We start from the raw sequence: 14,192 nt of genomic DNA, 5'->3' as shown, positions 1-14,192 counted from the left end.
CTACAGAGTCAGAATTTTCGCCATCTACCAAGACTCTCATTTCCATTCTCAATTTTATCTCATGGATCGTTTTGTCAGGAACACGTTTAGCCAATCTAGTATTGGACCATCAATACCATAACTTTCGAGTTTGGCTAACAGCCTTTGGTGCGGGACCGTATCGAAGGCTTTAGAGAAATCTAGAATTACTATATGTCTGCAGGCCTTTGTCATGAAGTTGGAATAAGTCATTCATCGTTGTTAGAAGCTGCGTTTCACAGGAGAAACCTGAACGGAAGCCATGCTGGAGTGATGTGAGTATATTGTTCCTTTCAAGGTGTGTCAGGATGTGTTTACATATAATATGCTCAAGCAGCTTGCAGGTAACGCAGGTAAGAGAAACCGGTCTATAGTTCTCTGGTTTGTTTATATTTCCTTTTTTAAATACAAGAGTGATATTTGCATTTACCCAATTAGTAGTTAGATCTAGAGTGCCAGAGTTTATGGATTGCTGGAAGATGTGTCGCAGCCCAGGTGCTAGTTGTTTAGAGCAGTTTTTAAGGACAATGTTTGGTAAATTGTCTTGCCCAATGGCTTTAAATGGCTTTATGTTCTTCAAAAGTTTTTCGACTCCATCTGTTGTTATTTTCAGTGGTGGTATTGATTTTCCAACTTTCTTATCTATCTTTGGTGTTGCATTTAAAGTGTCTTTTGTAAAAACCGATTCAAATTGGTTTAAAAGTATATTGGTTTTCTAGCTCCTTGTTGTCGTTTACAAGACTTAGTGCTCCATTCTGTTTCATTGCTGGTATGCCAATGTTTTCGAAATTCCTGTCGTCTGGATTTAACATAACACCAGAATGGTTTTGTGTTGTTATCTTGTAGTTAAAAGTTACAAAAACTTTCACAATTTAGATTATCAATCGCAATTTATTTGGCTAATGTCCAATGAAGATAGTCACATTTTAAATCAAGTGAGCAATTTAATTAATAATTTAAATGTTGTTCGGAAACAACTATTAGAAACTTAGTGAGTTTATATATTTTACTGTTAAAAGACAGAGGCATAATTTAGATATTTGTACAGTTTCTTATTGTAGGATCATAAAAGCACCAGGGGAAAAACCAGAATATTTAAATTCAGTTTCCTATATTTTTTAGGATCACTGTATTTGTCAAAGTTGAAACGTGATACATTTTATAAATATACATTAGACTAAAAGTGTGTCTTTCTATTCTCTTCGTTGTAATCATTGATTTAATTGTACTCAAATAATTGTAATCATTTTGTAATCATTGTACCAAATTTAACTTGTGATTATTCTGCCTGTAATGGGTGTCTTTAATTGACAATAAAATATATTTGATTTGATTTGATTTGATTTGTAGACCTTGGTAAATGGTGTTGTTGATATAGTTGATCTCTGCTTTCTTAAATTCTTTTTTGCACTTTTTTTGGAAGCTCTTGTAGTCATTCCACTGCTTAGATCTCTTAGCGGGCTTATAGAGTCTTATTTTGCGGTTTAACATTCGTCTTAGATTTCTGTTGATCCACGGCAGCGATTTTCTAGATGTGCATACCTTTGACCATGTTGACGGGGTGTATTTGTCAATAATTGTGAATACAGTGTTGGTGAAGGTTGACCATAGTTCCTCTACTGGAGTGGCGGTTTGGGATTCCATAGTTGTTGAAAGTTGTTCCATTTCTTTGTAGATTGAGTCCCAGTCGGCTTTGTTGAACATGTATTTCTTACGCTTTGACTGTTTGATAGTGTGGAATTATGTCAAAGTCTGTGACTACAATATCATGATCACTGATGCCAGGAATGCTAGTTGAAGATTTACATAGTGATGGGTTATCAAGTTGTGAAAACAAGGTCTAGTATCTAGTTGGTTCTCTTTGTACTTGAGTAAGCACCAGATCTATGGAGGTTTCTAAAAGTGTTTGTTGTACTTCACAGTCTTGAGCGCCTGGTTTAACTACGAGGGTGTCCCAATCGATGTCAGGGCAGTTGAAATCCCTTGCTATGATCATTTGTTTATATTTATTACCGTCAGCAAGTTTGTTTATTGACTCTTTGAGTTTGATGATATCTTTGAACCAAAGCAAGACCGTAGCTACCCTTGAGGCAAGTGAGGCAATTGCCTCACTAAAATTTCGACACTGATTATACATATATATAAATATAATAGTCATTTGTTGTTCTGTCTCAACCTTGATTTCTATAACTTGTCATCATTCCTTTTAAACTATTCTTCCTGGATATAACTCAGCATCTCAACGGGTGATGTTTCTCAATTACATTAACCTAGTAACGATAATCATCATGCATCTCTAGTAATAAACAGGCTCTTGCAGAAAAAGGAAAAGCGACACTGAAGGTAAAGAAGGAATAATTCTAGTAAACTATTTTTGTGAACAGAGTCTGAGTATTGCATATGACTTCATTAGTACAATCCAAAAAAGATAAGTAGACTGACAAATCAAGTACTGGTCTTCGGAAGGGGGTAGTCCTGTCTGCGTATTCATTTCACGAACTTTAATCTTTCTCTTTACAGATAAATAAAATATAAATAATATGAAACATGCATGGATTATAGTTTTTATCCATGTTTCTTTAACCTTAAAAATTGAAAGAATATCCCACATTCCTATTTGATATTATTGAGGAATGGTAGAACCTTTAACACAGGATTTCGTCTTTACTTATTTGGGACTACGGAATTTCGATTCTTTATATTCGGGGTTTCGGAATCGGACACCCCAACCCCTAACCCCTAAATTTATAGATTCTGGAAGTAAAATACCACCAACTATTTCCAGAAATAATTGGAAATTACGGAGCTACATGTAAACGTCAAAAACTCCATTCCAATTTCCCCTGTACCATTATCAGACTTACTCAATAGATAGAATCATATACCTGTATCTTATCTCATTCTATTCCTAGTTTGTCTACTCTTTGTCAACATAAAAGCGAGTTTAATATTTTGTAACTGCGACTGTATGATGGTGCTTACAGGAAAGCTTAATTCCTTTTTGGAAACGATGCTGCTAACGAATTGCTGATGGAGAAGGAATTGGAAGAAGACATTGATCACTGTGTTGATGATAATGTGCTACCTTTAGAAACACAGACTGCCCGGAAACGACTAAAAACTTGGAAAAGAGCATGCATGCCGGTGGCGAGAGATTGTGCGGTCTTGTCATGCTCCATGTTCATCGCGATACTAATATATCAGCAGACCAAATTATGATTCTGAAACGATTTGACTGAACCGGCAATAGAAAAATTTGGCAAACTCTACTGAATCGATGCATGTTTGTTCTATGTTCTGACAGCAGACTCAAATCAGTGATATTTGGATGATTATCTTACATATAAATTTAAATAAAGTTGTTAAAAATTCATACCTGCCAACTTTTCAAAATGCCCATGGGGGTTTTACGTGCAAGATGGATCCCATAGTTCTACAAAACCATCAAGGGGGCCTTCAAATATATTTTAGTGTTGTTTTTTGGCTTCTTCATACTAGTACAAGCCTATAGCCATTATAAAATTTATTGTTTTGTTTAAATTGTGGACAAAATTGCTCTCTCAAAATTTCCATTTGCCATGGGAGCCTCCATGGGGGAAATCCCCCACAAATAGTGACAGTTGGCAGGTATGAAAATTTGGTGTTAGTAAAACATGTAAAAGTCTTAAAATATGAAAAAAATTATACAAAAAGTGTCCAAATTCAAAACATTATCAAACTCTCTAAAAATGCCTAGAATACAGGATTTTGCACCATTCATTTCATACCCTCCAAAAATTATTTTGCCTCGCTAAAATAAGATGCCTAGCTACGTCCTTGCTTTCATATATTTTTTTTTTAATAAAATAAATCTCTGTAGTTTTACTTTTGTCCAAATAATTTCACATTCAGTGACAAGCTCAACTTTTTCATCGGATACCAAGTTTGATTTAATACCTGTAAATCCAAGGGAGTCTCGGTCATTACGGTGAAATATGTAATTCTCTGGAAAAACTGCACAAGATTTTATACAGTTTTTCTCTGGGTTTAATGCCTTACATTTAATAATATCCTTAAAGTGCTTTGAGCAGTTTTCATTAAACTTTGGTGACTGATTTATATCTATTAAGAAAACCTCCCTGTAGTGTATTTTCAATGAATTTCTGATATGACAGGGAACATTATATTTTGAGGATGCGACAGGCGTAATGCGTAAACGGTACGAGTTAACTCCAGGCCGAGCTGTCTCGCACCTTATCATTTCATCCGGGCATTTCACCAGAAAGAAAGAAAGATGTCGCGGCGTGCAGAAGGCCAGCTTTTTATCGGTAGATTAAGTAAATCTACCAGAGTAAGAGACATGGAAGATGTTTTTGAACCATATGGACGAATGACTAGATGTGAAGTGAAATACGGTAAACGCATAAAATCTTTACGTTCAACCCTGAACAAAAACATGTTTTCGCCGATAATGTTATTCAAAATGGCGGCATTCATATTTATATTGTTTGTTTGTTTAAACGCCGTTCACTTGATCATGTTGATGCATCATCCAATATATGAATGCCACTGTAAAAAAAAGTATATTGAATACTACTAAAAAATATTTCAATGATATCGCAGTAGTTTGCAATTTAAAACAAACATTTACAAAAAGCCGAGCGTGCAGTAGTGCCAGAATAATTTTGCCATAATTTTTGTCAGAATACATTTTTGGTGCTACCAGTGTCCAGCTGAATATTTTTGACATTTTGTATAATAATTTGCTGAAGTTTTCAATAACATTGATTTTCAGATTATTCCTATGAAAGAACATTCAAAACAGATAGTGGGTCTCACTGGGGTCTAAGCGTGATGCGATTTTTTGTAAGCGTGACACGTGAAAGTCAAATTATTGTGTCGTTAAACGGGAAATGAGGTCTTGCGGGACCTGGGAAATGACAAAAAAATGAGAATTGCTTACATACATAGTCAGGGTTTCCCCTGGGTCAATTATTTTTTTCGCCACCTCTTTCGCCAAAACAATATGTTTTTCGCCACTTTATTATTTTTTTCGCCAAGTAACATAAATATATTTTTCCTGTTGTGCCCTTTTGTACTAAAAAGTAATTTTTACAACAAAACAAAAGCTTTTATCACATGAAATTGATCCCTCATTTCATGTGCAGTCATTACATTGAAGGGTTACTCTCATTCGAGGGGTTGTTCCCAGCCTTTTGGATAGATTTTTTCATAACGGCAGTTTTCTTTTCTTGACTATCGTAAATGAAAAAGTTGAGACGTACAACTATGCTTGAAACACGTGCATGTGTCACTCAAACGACTTCATTAAAGTCAAAGGATAAAAGGATTAAAGTTTTAAATCGGAGATTTTTCTTGCTTTTGAACAATTTTTGTCACAACAACAGCTTTCTTTTCAAAACTATCTTTAAAGGGAGAGATGTCAAAAGTTTGCTTCAAACACGTGCGTCGCAAAGATGTAAATTAATTCTGTATGTGACATTTATAGCGGAAGCCATTGACCATATCCTTTTGTGAAACAATTCAATCAACACCTTTATTAATTAGTCCTTTGTTGTCGATAGCTATAAATGCAATCAGCTGATTATTGATTTTCTGTCTAAATCTTAATGAGGTCAAGGTGAATTCCGAGTATTGTCTGATCGGGTAAAGTCCGAGAAACTCGAAAAAAAAGTAAATAAACAAGATGGAGGAAAATAAATCGGTTTATATATTTCTTTCGCCAAATTCTTTCGCAAATGACGAATTTTTATCGCCACAATTATTATTTTTTCGCAAATTGCGAAAATGGCGACCGCCAGCGGAAACCCTGATAGTGTAAGCGGGATACGTGAATCTGACATAACAGTAAGCGGGATCCGGGATCGGGACCCCCCAATGAGACCCCCTGATACGGATCCAGGTATAAGTTTTAAACTTCTAATGATCTGACCAGTTCAATGTTTTCTTTTTTGGCATCAATCCACAACAATAATTTTAACCACCTTGACTACCCACAGGGATAATATACATACATGACATATATACATGTACATAAACTTTAGCTTTTCAATGTATATAATACATTTCAGCTCGTTCCATACTTTCTTTGACATCATTATCTAACTTTTTCTCTTTATGCATGTCGCTGGTAATTTTTTTCTTGTGGAAAGATTGCACTATGTGAAATGTTGTTGTCATGTTGACAGATTACACATGTGAAACGAAAACAAATAACTCTAATTATACCTTTTACATATATAATGACAATGTTATTAAAGTAAGCTCTGCTTTATATTTACAGGTGCTGAAATGGGTAAGACAATTACAGAAGATAAAAAAATGTTACAGCTGACTTTATAACAGAATTATAGACATTGTTGTCAATTACCTATAAAAAGAAGATGTGGTATGATTGCCAATGAGACAGCTCTCCACAAGAAACCAAATGACTCAGAAATTAAACAGCTATAGGTCACCTTATGGCCTTCATCAATGATCAAAGCCCAAGCCCCAAAACCATAATTTTCAACTTTTTTGTACCAGTTGAATATGATGACAAAATAATATTTGAATTAGGAAATTATAATAACAGCTATCATTATCATGTGATCAGGTGTTAAACATTTTGGCTAACCATTGAGTGAGACAGCATAAAAGCAAGTCAAGGAGATCAAAAGGAAAAAAAATAGATCAGTAGATGTTGATGATAGACAACTGTCCTAATTGAAAGGTGAAGGATTTTGTCATTTAAAAAAATGCAGTATTGTTTGTTCAACAACAGGTAGCTTTTTTCCTATCTACATATTTTCAGTGAATTGTACCTAAGATTTAAGACTAAGGAAACAGTATTTTAACCTTTAAATTTACTTACTCCTACTGAAGGGAACTAAAAATCAAAATATCACTGACATGACTGGTTTATATTTGTATAAGATATTATTACATTATGTATTGTATTTTGTGCCTATTACATTTTAGCCTATGGATTTGTTGATTATGAAGATCGTAGAGATGCAGAGGTAATTTTGTCTTTGGTTCTCAAGGGAATAACTGGTTTTAGCATTTTTATACAAAGAGGCAAAATCATTCTTAGTATAATTGACTTTTAATGATAGGTTGCTCTTAAAAGCTACATTTAACTCTACTTGAAAACCTTTGAATCCATATATATAGGTACATGAGGATGCACAATTACATTAAAAACATACCTCTTAAAATTCACAATTTGATATTGAAAAGTGGAATCTTTTGTGATCATTGGATATCTGTTAATACATTGTAGTCTTTTGTGTAAAAATGCTAGAGCAAAGTCTCCATTTTTTGCCTTATTTAAATTTTGTGGAATACATAGTAAGTAAATGCCTCGAGAAAACAGGTGATACATTTCTTCTTATTTTGAAATTACAATTTTTTCTTCATTTTCTTTAAATTTTGAAGTGATTGACCTGGATGAAAAGATAAAAAGTATTTGCAATTACATGCTTATATGCTAAAATTTATCTGTTTTCAGGTACACTTTTATAGGTTGTTTGTTAAGATGTGTAATTCATTTAAGTTATAAATCTTTGCATTGAATTAAATGTTTTTATATAGATATATGACAATAAGGTTCTTCATCTATACATATTTAAAAGAAAAGTTGTTAGTTCTTTGAAATATTACTGTTTAAGCTGTTGTTAAAAGCAAGGATAAACTTTTCAAATGATTTTTTGTCAACATGTTTATAAATAGATGAAGAAATATTAAAAACATTAGAAATACATGTTTGATAATAATTTTCTGCAACATTAGCAGTGTGTCCTATCCATGTGACCATGACCAGCGTCAGTCCTGCCCAATGAACAGCATCCATGCCAAACCTTAAAGGAAGACCAAAAAGCCTTCCATGATAAATGTTCGTCTGTGGTAGACCATGTTGCCTTCCATTTGAGCCATGGCAAAGTTTAGCTCCTTCAAAGACTGGAGCCTTAATACCTTGTTTTAATCAGTCCCAGCAAAACCATTCATTACTCATCGACCAAACCATGGTACGATTCAAACCATCCAATCAGGTGTTCAGAAACTAACCATCCAATCAGGTCGACCGAACCATGGTCACATTTTGACCGAACCAAAGGTCATGCCCCCAGTGTTGGTATCCATAGAACCAGATCCAGGTTTAAACAGTATGTCGCTAGTTTTATATATATCAACTTTTTAATTTCTTTCTTTCTTTAAAAGATCAGTAAATTTTGGTAAAAAGCATCAGAAACTTTAAAGAGAATTTTATGATTTTATAAGTATGTCTTATAAATACAGAAATTGGCTTGTTCTTCTTTTAGTTTTATAATTAAAGAAGTTTTTGCTCTCAGTTCATATATTGAAATCATTTCAAGTGTTGAATATCTTTTAATTTTAGTTTTTAAATTTGCTAAAGTGATGTCATTTACATAACTTGACTGTGTAGAAATTACATGCCAAGAAATCAAAACAGATCATGTAAAAAAAATTAAAATCCATGAATAATTTTATTATGTAGCTTATAATTGATATGGAGGAGTACTGCTACAATACAAACTGACTCTAAGATATTCACCAAGAAATAATACAGATAGCATACATACATGTATCCATCTCTAGGTTAAATTTTAGCCAATTTCTGTATGACAGGACTAAAAACAGATGCCATAACAAATTTAGAAAACTAAAACGTTCTTGAAGAAAATTTAATAACATTTTTTTCTTCAATTATTTCTTCTCTTTCCCTGCACTATCGTCATGGTTATGTAGATGTAATCTTTACACAGAAGACATATTACATCATAGTTATTTATTACAGATGAACACAGAAATCATTATGCTTATTATTTGCTTTTGTTTCATTTATTCTACATTTTGAATGTTCCCCTTATACAATATTTATTGAATTGGATTTGCATGTTCAGTCATACATGGTTTGCAATACAATTTATTTTGACTGACATAAATCAGACTTTTTTTCAATATCTGATGTGCATTGATGCATGTAATTGTCCGTTAATGGAATAAAAAATAATTTCAACTTTCTGACATTCATTTATTTTTATTTCAACAAGGAATTAGTTATTTTTATTTCAAGATTAATCAAATGGTATTGTAGTGGGTAATGAAAAAAGTTGTAACAAGTGTTTTTCATTTACATCATATACAAGTTAAACAGTCTGATACGGTTGTGCTTTATCCCCATTTTTCGGTGTAATGGAAAACCCTGGATTGAGTGTTAGATCCCATTTTGATTAATAACTGAATTAAATAAAAATTTCTCCCTTTTGATAAAGTATTACTTTTGTGAAGAAAAACTAAAACTTGTACATTTCTTTTGCAGGATGCAATTAAGTATGAAAATGGTAGAGAGATATGTGGCTCAAGTATTATTGTGGAATGGTCGAAAGGAAGTCCTCGTCGTCCTGTTGTCAGTAGGGTAAGTCACTTTCACCTGAAAGATTCTGGACAATAAGAGAAATTGCCTCATAAACTGACCTTTCTTACTAGATATCTCAGGATTAGAGATGATGTTATAAATTAATCGCTCTCCACAAGTTGGTAACGAAAAATCTCAATTAAATAAAAAATCAGATCTGTTGATACTGAGGCATTTATTGAAAAATGAATGTGTGTTTAATCTCTACATCTTTGTCACATCTTTTATATTTATTACACCAGTATATATACATTACATTATCTCTTATTCATAAGATTCTATTTTCTCTTTTTTTGTCTGATGTGTCAACTCATCTTCTAATCTAACTGTTGCTTATACAGTGGTTACACAAATTTTAAAACATTCTTATTTAGTCTTATTTTACCATTTAAGTCGATTATAACATAACATATAGTCTTAAGTATAAGCTAAGATAAGATAAGATAAGAATTTTATTAATCTAATCAAGAACCCATAAAGGGCATCATTTTACAACACAATATGATTGGAAAAAGCAAAACAGAAAACTAATACCATACTATAACGTTATGGGCAGGATCAGAGCCTAACATAACATGTGTTTTATATAACTATTACATTAAATCTTATAACAATAAAATATTAAATTATTTCATATATTTTGTTTACATCTGGATCTTATTTCTAAACTTTTAATAATGTAATTTCCTAGGCACATGAGAGTTGGTAAATTTATGAACAGCCAGAAATATTTCTTATCATTAGTATATGAAGTTTTGAGTAAATTTACAAAGTTTTAAAAGGCTATGACTTGGCATGACGATAAATTCTGAACGTAGTTGACCTTTTGCTTGAATAATCTGATGTCATATTGAAATGTCGTAATGTACATATTTTCCATAAATTTTGTTTATAATGTGATTGAAATTAAACTATTAACAATTAGAAAGTAGAATTTAACCAATACAATCTTTATTTTAGCAACAAGGCTATGATGAGTGTTACAGATGTCACAGAACTGGTCACTGGGCCAGAGATTGTCCTGATGATCGTTACTATGGTTTCCGTCGACCTGGTGGTAGGAATGGTGGTGGTGGAGGAGGAGGAGGGGGCGGTGGTGGGGGTGGCAGATATAGGTCACCATCACCCAGGAGAAGGAGAAGGTACGAACAGTCATAAAATGGTCTATGACATACAGTCAAAAAATGTATTTATAAATATAAGGAGATGTGGAATGAGTGCTAATGAGACAAATCTCCGTCTAACTCAAAATTTGTTAAAAGTTATCCATTATTGTTCAAAGAACAGCCTTCAACACAGAGCTTTGGCTCATTCTGAACAGCAAATTTTTAAGGTCCCCAAAAAAATGACTAGTGTAAAACCATTTAAATATGTAAACCAACTGTTTAAACTATGCACAAAAGGAGAAACAAGAAACCATATTCATGAACAAACGCAACCACTGAACAACAGGTTCCTGGTTTAAGATAAGTGCAAACAAATGCAACAGGTTTGAATAGATGTCTATAAAAATTCTGTACATGAGCATTATAGATAGAAAATTTGTTAACAAAAATGAAACTGACAACATGACCAATGATCAAAGAATACGAAAAACATGCAACATTAAAATTATAAATATGCCTAGTCTGTAGTGCAACATCTGTCACATGAATTCAACAAGCAGTTTAAGTAATTACTCCTACACACAAAAATATCTAAATACAAAAATGATGTAGACAAACTGTAGATACAGTTGACAAATATTCCATCAAAAGAAATTTTCTATCATATATATATGCATGCTGTTCAACAAATGAAAGTTACATTTCACAAAACTTTACATCTCATCGGATGATTTCGAATTTTAGTAAATAATTCATTAGCTCTTGGTTAAGAACCTGCTACCCAAGTTTTCCAATATCATTCTGCCCAAAGAACTTTTGACAAAATGTTTTTATCTTTTATGGGAAAAAGGTATAGTTCTTACTGGTTTGAATTTCTATTAAATCAGTACAGGTATATTTTCACATCAAATTCTTTTGATTATCAGATCCCGATCTAGGTCCAGAGACAGGAAGAGGAGATCATCTCGTAGCCGCTCACGCAGCAGACGTAGGTCAGGGTCCAGAAGCAGCAGAGATCGTAGTCATGACAGCAAAAGGAGGAGAAGTTCAAAAAAGAGTGAATCTCGTAGTAAATCCAGATCCAAAAGTAAAAGCAGGTCTAAATCCCATAGCAGGTCTAGAAGTAGGTCACCTCTTGAGAATGTCAACAATGGTGGAGAAGATAGGTCACCCTCAAGATCAAGGTCGCGGAGTAGAAGCAGGTCAAAGAGTGTTGCGTCAGATAGATGATTTTATTAGGAGTTGTGAATGTAACAATCTTCAAAGTGCAGAGATGAAATGTGAATTTTTCTATGTTTTAAACACAAACATTACAAAGATGTGCAGACTGTTGTTTTTATTATTATGTAAATACATATCTTTTAGAAGTAATAATGTTTTACTTTTTGAAACAGACCTAGCTTGTTATGGTTTTACATATGTAATTTCCCCATGAAGTTATATAGAGAAATGAAACATTTGTGGTAACTTTTCAAAATGACGACTTTCATTGAAACAACAGAAAAAGAAAAAAAAATTGTATTGGATTTCACTTTCCTGAAATAACATTCACCAGGTTTCTTATAATCCTGGCAAGAGGTTGTGCTTCTGATTTTTGACCAGGTTTAATGTGTTCGTTAATTCTCTGACAATCATAAAAATCTGAAGTAAGAGCAAAGATAAGCTTGTGCAACAGTTAAATGTGTCGGTTAGGTTGATGACTTTGGTGATACTCACATTATAGATCTGTCTGAGCATGTTTAAAGTTAAACATAGGCCTATATTTTGGTACACATATTTTGTCTTCGCTATAGCCAGAGGGTTTACTGTACATGTAATGTGCAATTGGGAATAGTTCAAATGCTGTAATGGACAGGTTTTTGTCTTGCAGCTACTTTTGTTGCAGTAAGCACACACAAGGATTATTTGCAGTCCGCATCATAAACTTTATGTATAAAGCTTTAATACTTCAGAACATAGAAACCTGGGATGCTTGATACTTTGTATGAAGATACTTCATCTGTCATACATGTATATCTTCCTTTTATGGTTCAGTGCATTGCTAGGTGGGTACATCTCAGTCTGGCAAATTTTATCTGACCTTGACCTCATCAGGGTTCATTGGTCAATGTTAAGTTTTTGTGTTTTTGTCTTTTAATGCCCCAATCATGGGCATTATGTTTTCTGGTCTGTGTGTCCATTTGTTCGTTCGTCCGTTGGTTTGTCTGTCCTGCTTCAGGTCAAAGTTTTTGGTTGAGGTAGTATTTGATTAAGTTGGAAGTCCAATCAACTTGAAACTTAGTACACATGTTCTTTATGATATGATCTTTAGGATTTTAATGCCTAATTAGAGATTTTACCCCATTTTCACGGTCCACTGATCATAGAAAATAATGGTGCAGATGGGGCATTAGTGTACAGAGGACACATTCTTGTTTTCAAATATTTTAAGAAAAAGGTCGACCACATTTGACGTATGTTATAACTGTTAGGTGTACAAATCTGTCTGACAGTATTTATCTGAATTGTCACAGATCTTTGAACATGTTGAATTTAAGTTATAGTTGCAGTAAAACCTTTATCATATTGAAAAACAGACGAGACATTTAGTGTGCGTACTGTATATTACCTGGAAAGAACAGCAATTAATAAGATATTACACAACATTCAAACCAACACAGATTTAGACATTTAAACAAATCTTTCAAATCATGCATTGTACAGGTATCAATCATTGGGTCATGTAATTTGATACACTGATTGAAACTGACATCCTAATATTAAAAGAGCATTAGAACTGATTTGAAAGAGAAAATAAGGCAATGATAATGTATAATGGGGACTTGTCAACATCAAAACAAAGTGTTTTGAACAATTCAGTATTCTATAAACCGTAAGTTTACAGAAAATGAACAGATTAATTATATTTCATGTCAGTTGAAAAGCGCTGACTACTGGGATGGTGAAATGTCAACCGGAAGACAAGTTTTAAACTAATTTGATGTGTGCACAAACCACAGTTTGAAAAACGATTGGAAATCTGACAAGAAAGTAAAACTGGCCCAAAGACGGTAAAATATACTGACTGACTTAAAAACGCAACACTCATTTTGTTTCCCAATCATGTTTAATCCTTTTAAAACTACTTTCCATTTTTAGCTCACCTGACCTGAAAGGTCAAGTGAGCTTTTCTCATCACTTGGCGTCCGTCGTCCGTAAACTTTTACAAAAATCTTCTCTGAAACTACTGGGCCAAATTTTTTACCAAACTTGGCCACAATCATCCTTGGGGTATCTAGTTTAAAAAATAAGTCCGATGACCTGGCCACCATGGCTAAAAATAGAACATAGGGGTAAAATGCAGTTTTTGACTTTTAACCCAAAAACCAAAGCATTTAGAGCAAATCTGACTTGGGGTTAAATTGATTATCAGGTCAAGATCTATCTGCCCTGAAAATTTCAGATGAATTGGACAACCCGTTGTTGGGTTGCTGCCCCTGAATTGGTCATTTTATTAAGGAAAGTTTGCTGTTTTTGGTTATTATCTTGAATATTATTATAGATAGAGATAAACTGTAAACAGCAATAATGTTCAGCAAAGTAAGATTTACAAATAAGTCAACAAGACTAAAATGGTCAGTTGACCCCTTTAGGACTTATTGCCCTTT

At 33.3% G+C, this 14,192-nt stretch overlaps 1 protein-coding gene across 2 annotated transcripts; it reads left to right on the top strand.

Annotated features, from left to right (window-relative positions):
* Nucleotides 1–4,253: 4,253 nt before the first annotated feature.
* LOC139482303 (probable splicing factor, arginine/serine-rich 6) lies at nt 4,254–12,056 on the top strand. Of its 2 annotated transcripts, XM_071266106.1 has the most exons (6): nt 4,254–4,412; nt 6,302–6,313; nt 6,979–7,019; nt 9,344–9,439; nt 10,400–10,581; nt 11,472–11,919. In XM_071266106.1, exons 1-6 carry the CDS (start codon nt 4,292–4,294, stop codon nt 11,773–11,775), a joined length of 756 nt encoding a protein of 251 aa, XP_071122207.1. In that variant the 5' UTR covers nt 4,254–4,291; the 3' UTR covers nt 11,776–11,919. The 2 variants fall into 2 exon arrangements, with proteins under 2 accessions (XP_071122207.1, XP_071122206.1); XM_071266105.1 differs by lacking the exons at nt 4,254–4,412; nt 6,302–6,313 and adding an exon at nt 7,792–8,165 and having other exon boundaries at nt 6,973–7,019; nt 11,472–12,056.
* Nucleotides 12,057–14,192: the final 2,136 nt, after the last annotated feature.

The sequence above is a fragment of the Mytilus edulis genome, chromosome 7, assembly GCF_963676685.1.
Source record: "Mytilus edulis chromosome 7, xbMytEdul2.2, whole genome shotgun sequence".
In the NCBI taxonomy this organism is placed as follows: domain Eukaryota; kingdom Metazoa; phylum Mollusca; class Bivalvia; order Mytilida; family Mytilidae; genus Mytilus; species Mytilus edulis.
Note: the sequence above shows the minus strand (reverse complement) of the source record. Positions and strands in the feature narration are given on the sequence as shown.

Bases quoted from the DNA above. Each gene is read 5' to 3' on its own strand.
- LOC139482303 (XM_071266105.1), top strand. From the start codon at position 9,345: ATGCAATTAAGTATGAAAATGGTAGAGAGATATGTGGCTCAAGTATTA. The intron at 9,440-10,399 runs GTAAGTCACTTT...TCTTTATTTTAG, and splicing joins GTCGTCCTGTTGTCAGTAGG to CAACAAGGCTATGATGAGTG. The intron at 10,582-11,471 runs GTACGAACAGTC...TTTGATTATCAG, and splicing joins TCACCCAGGAGAAGGAGAAG to ATCCCGATCTAGGTCCAGAG.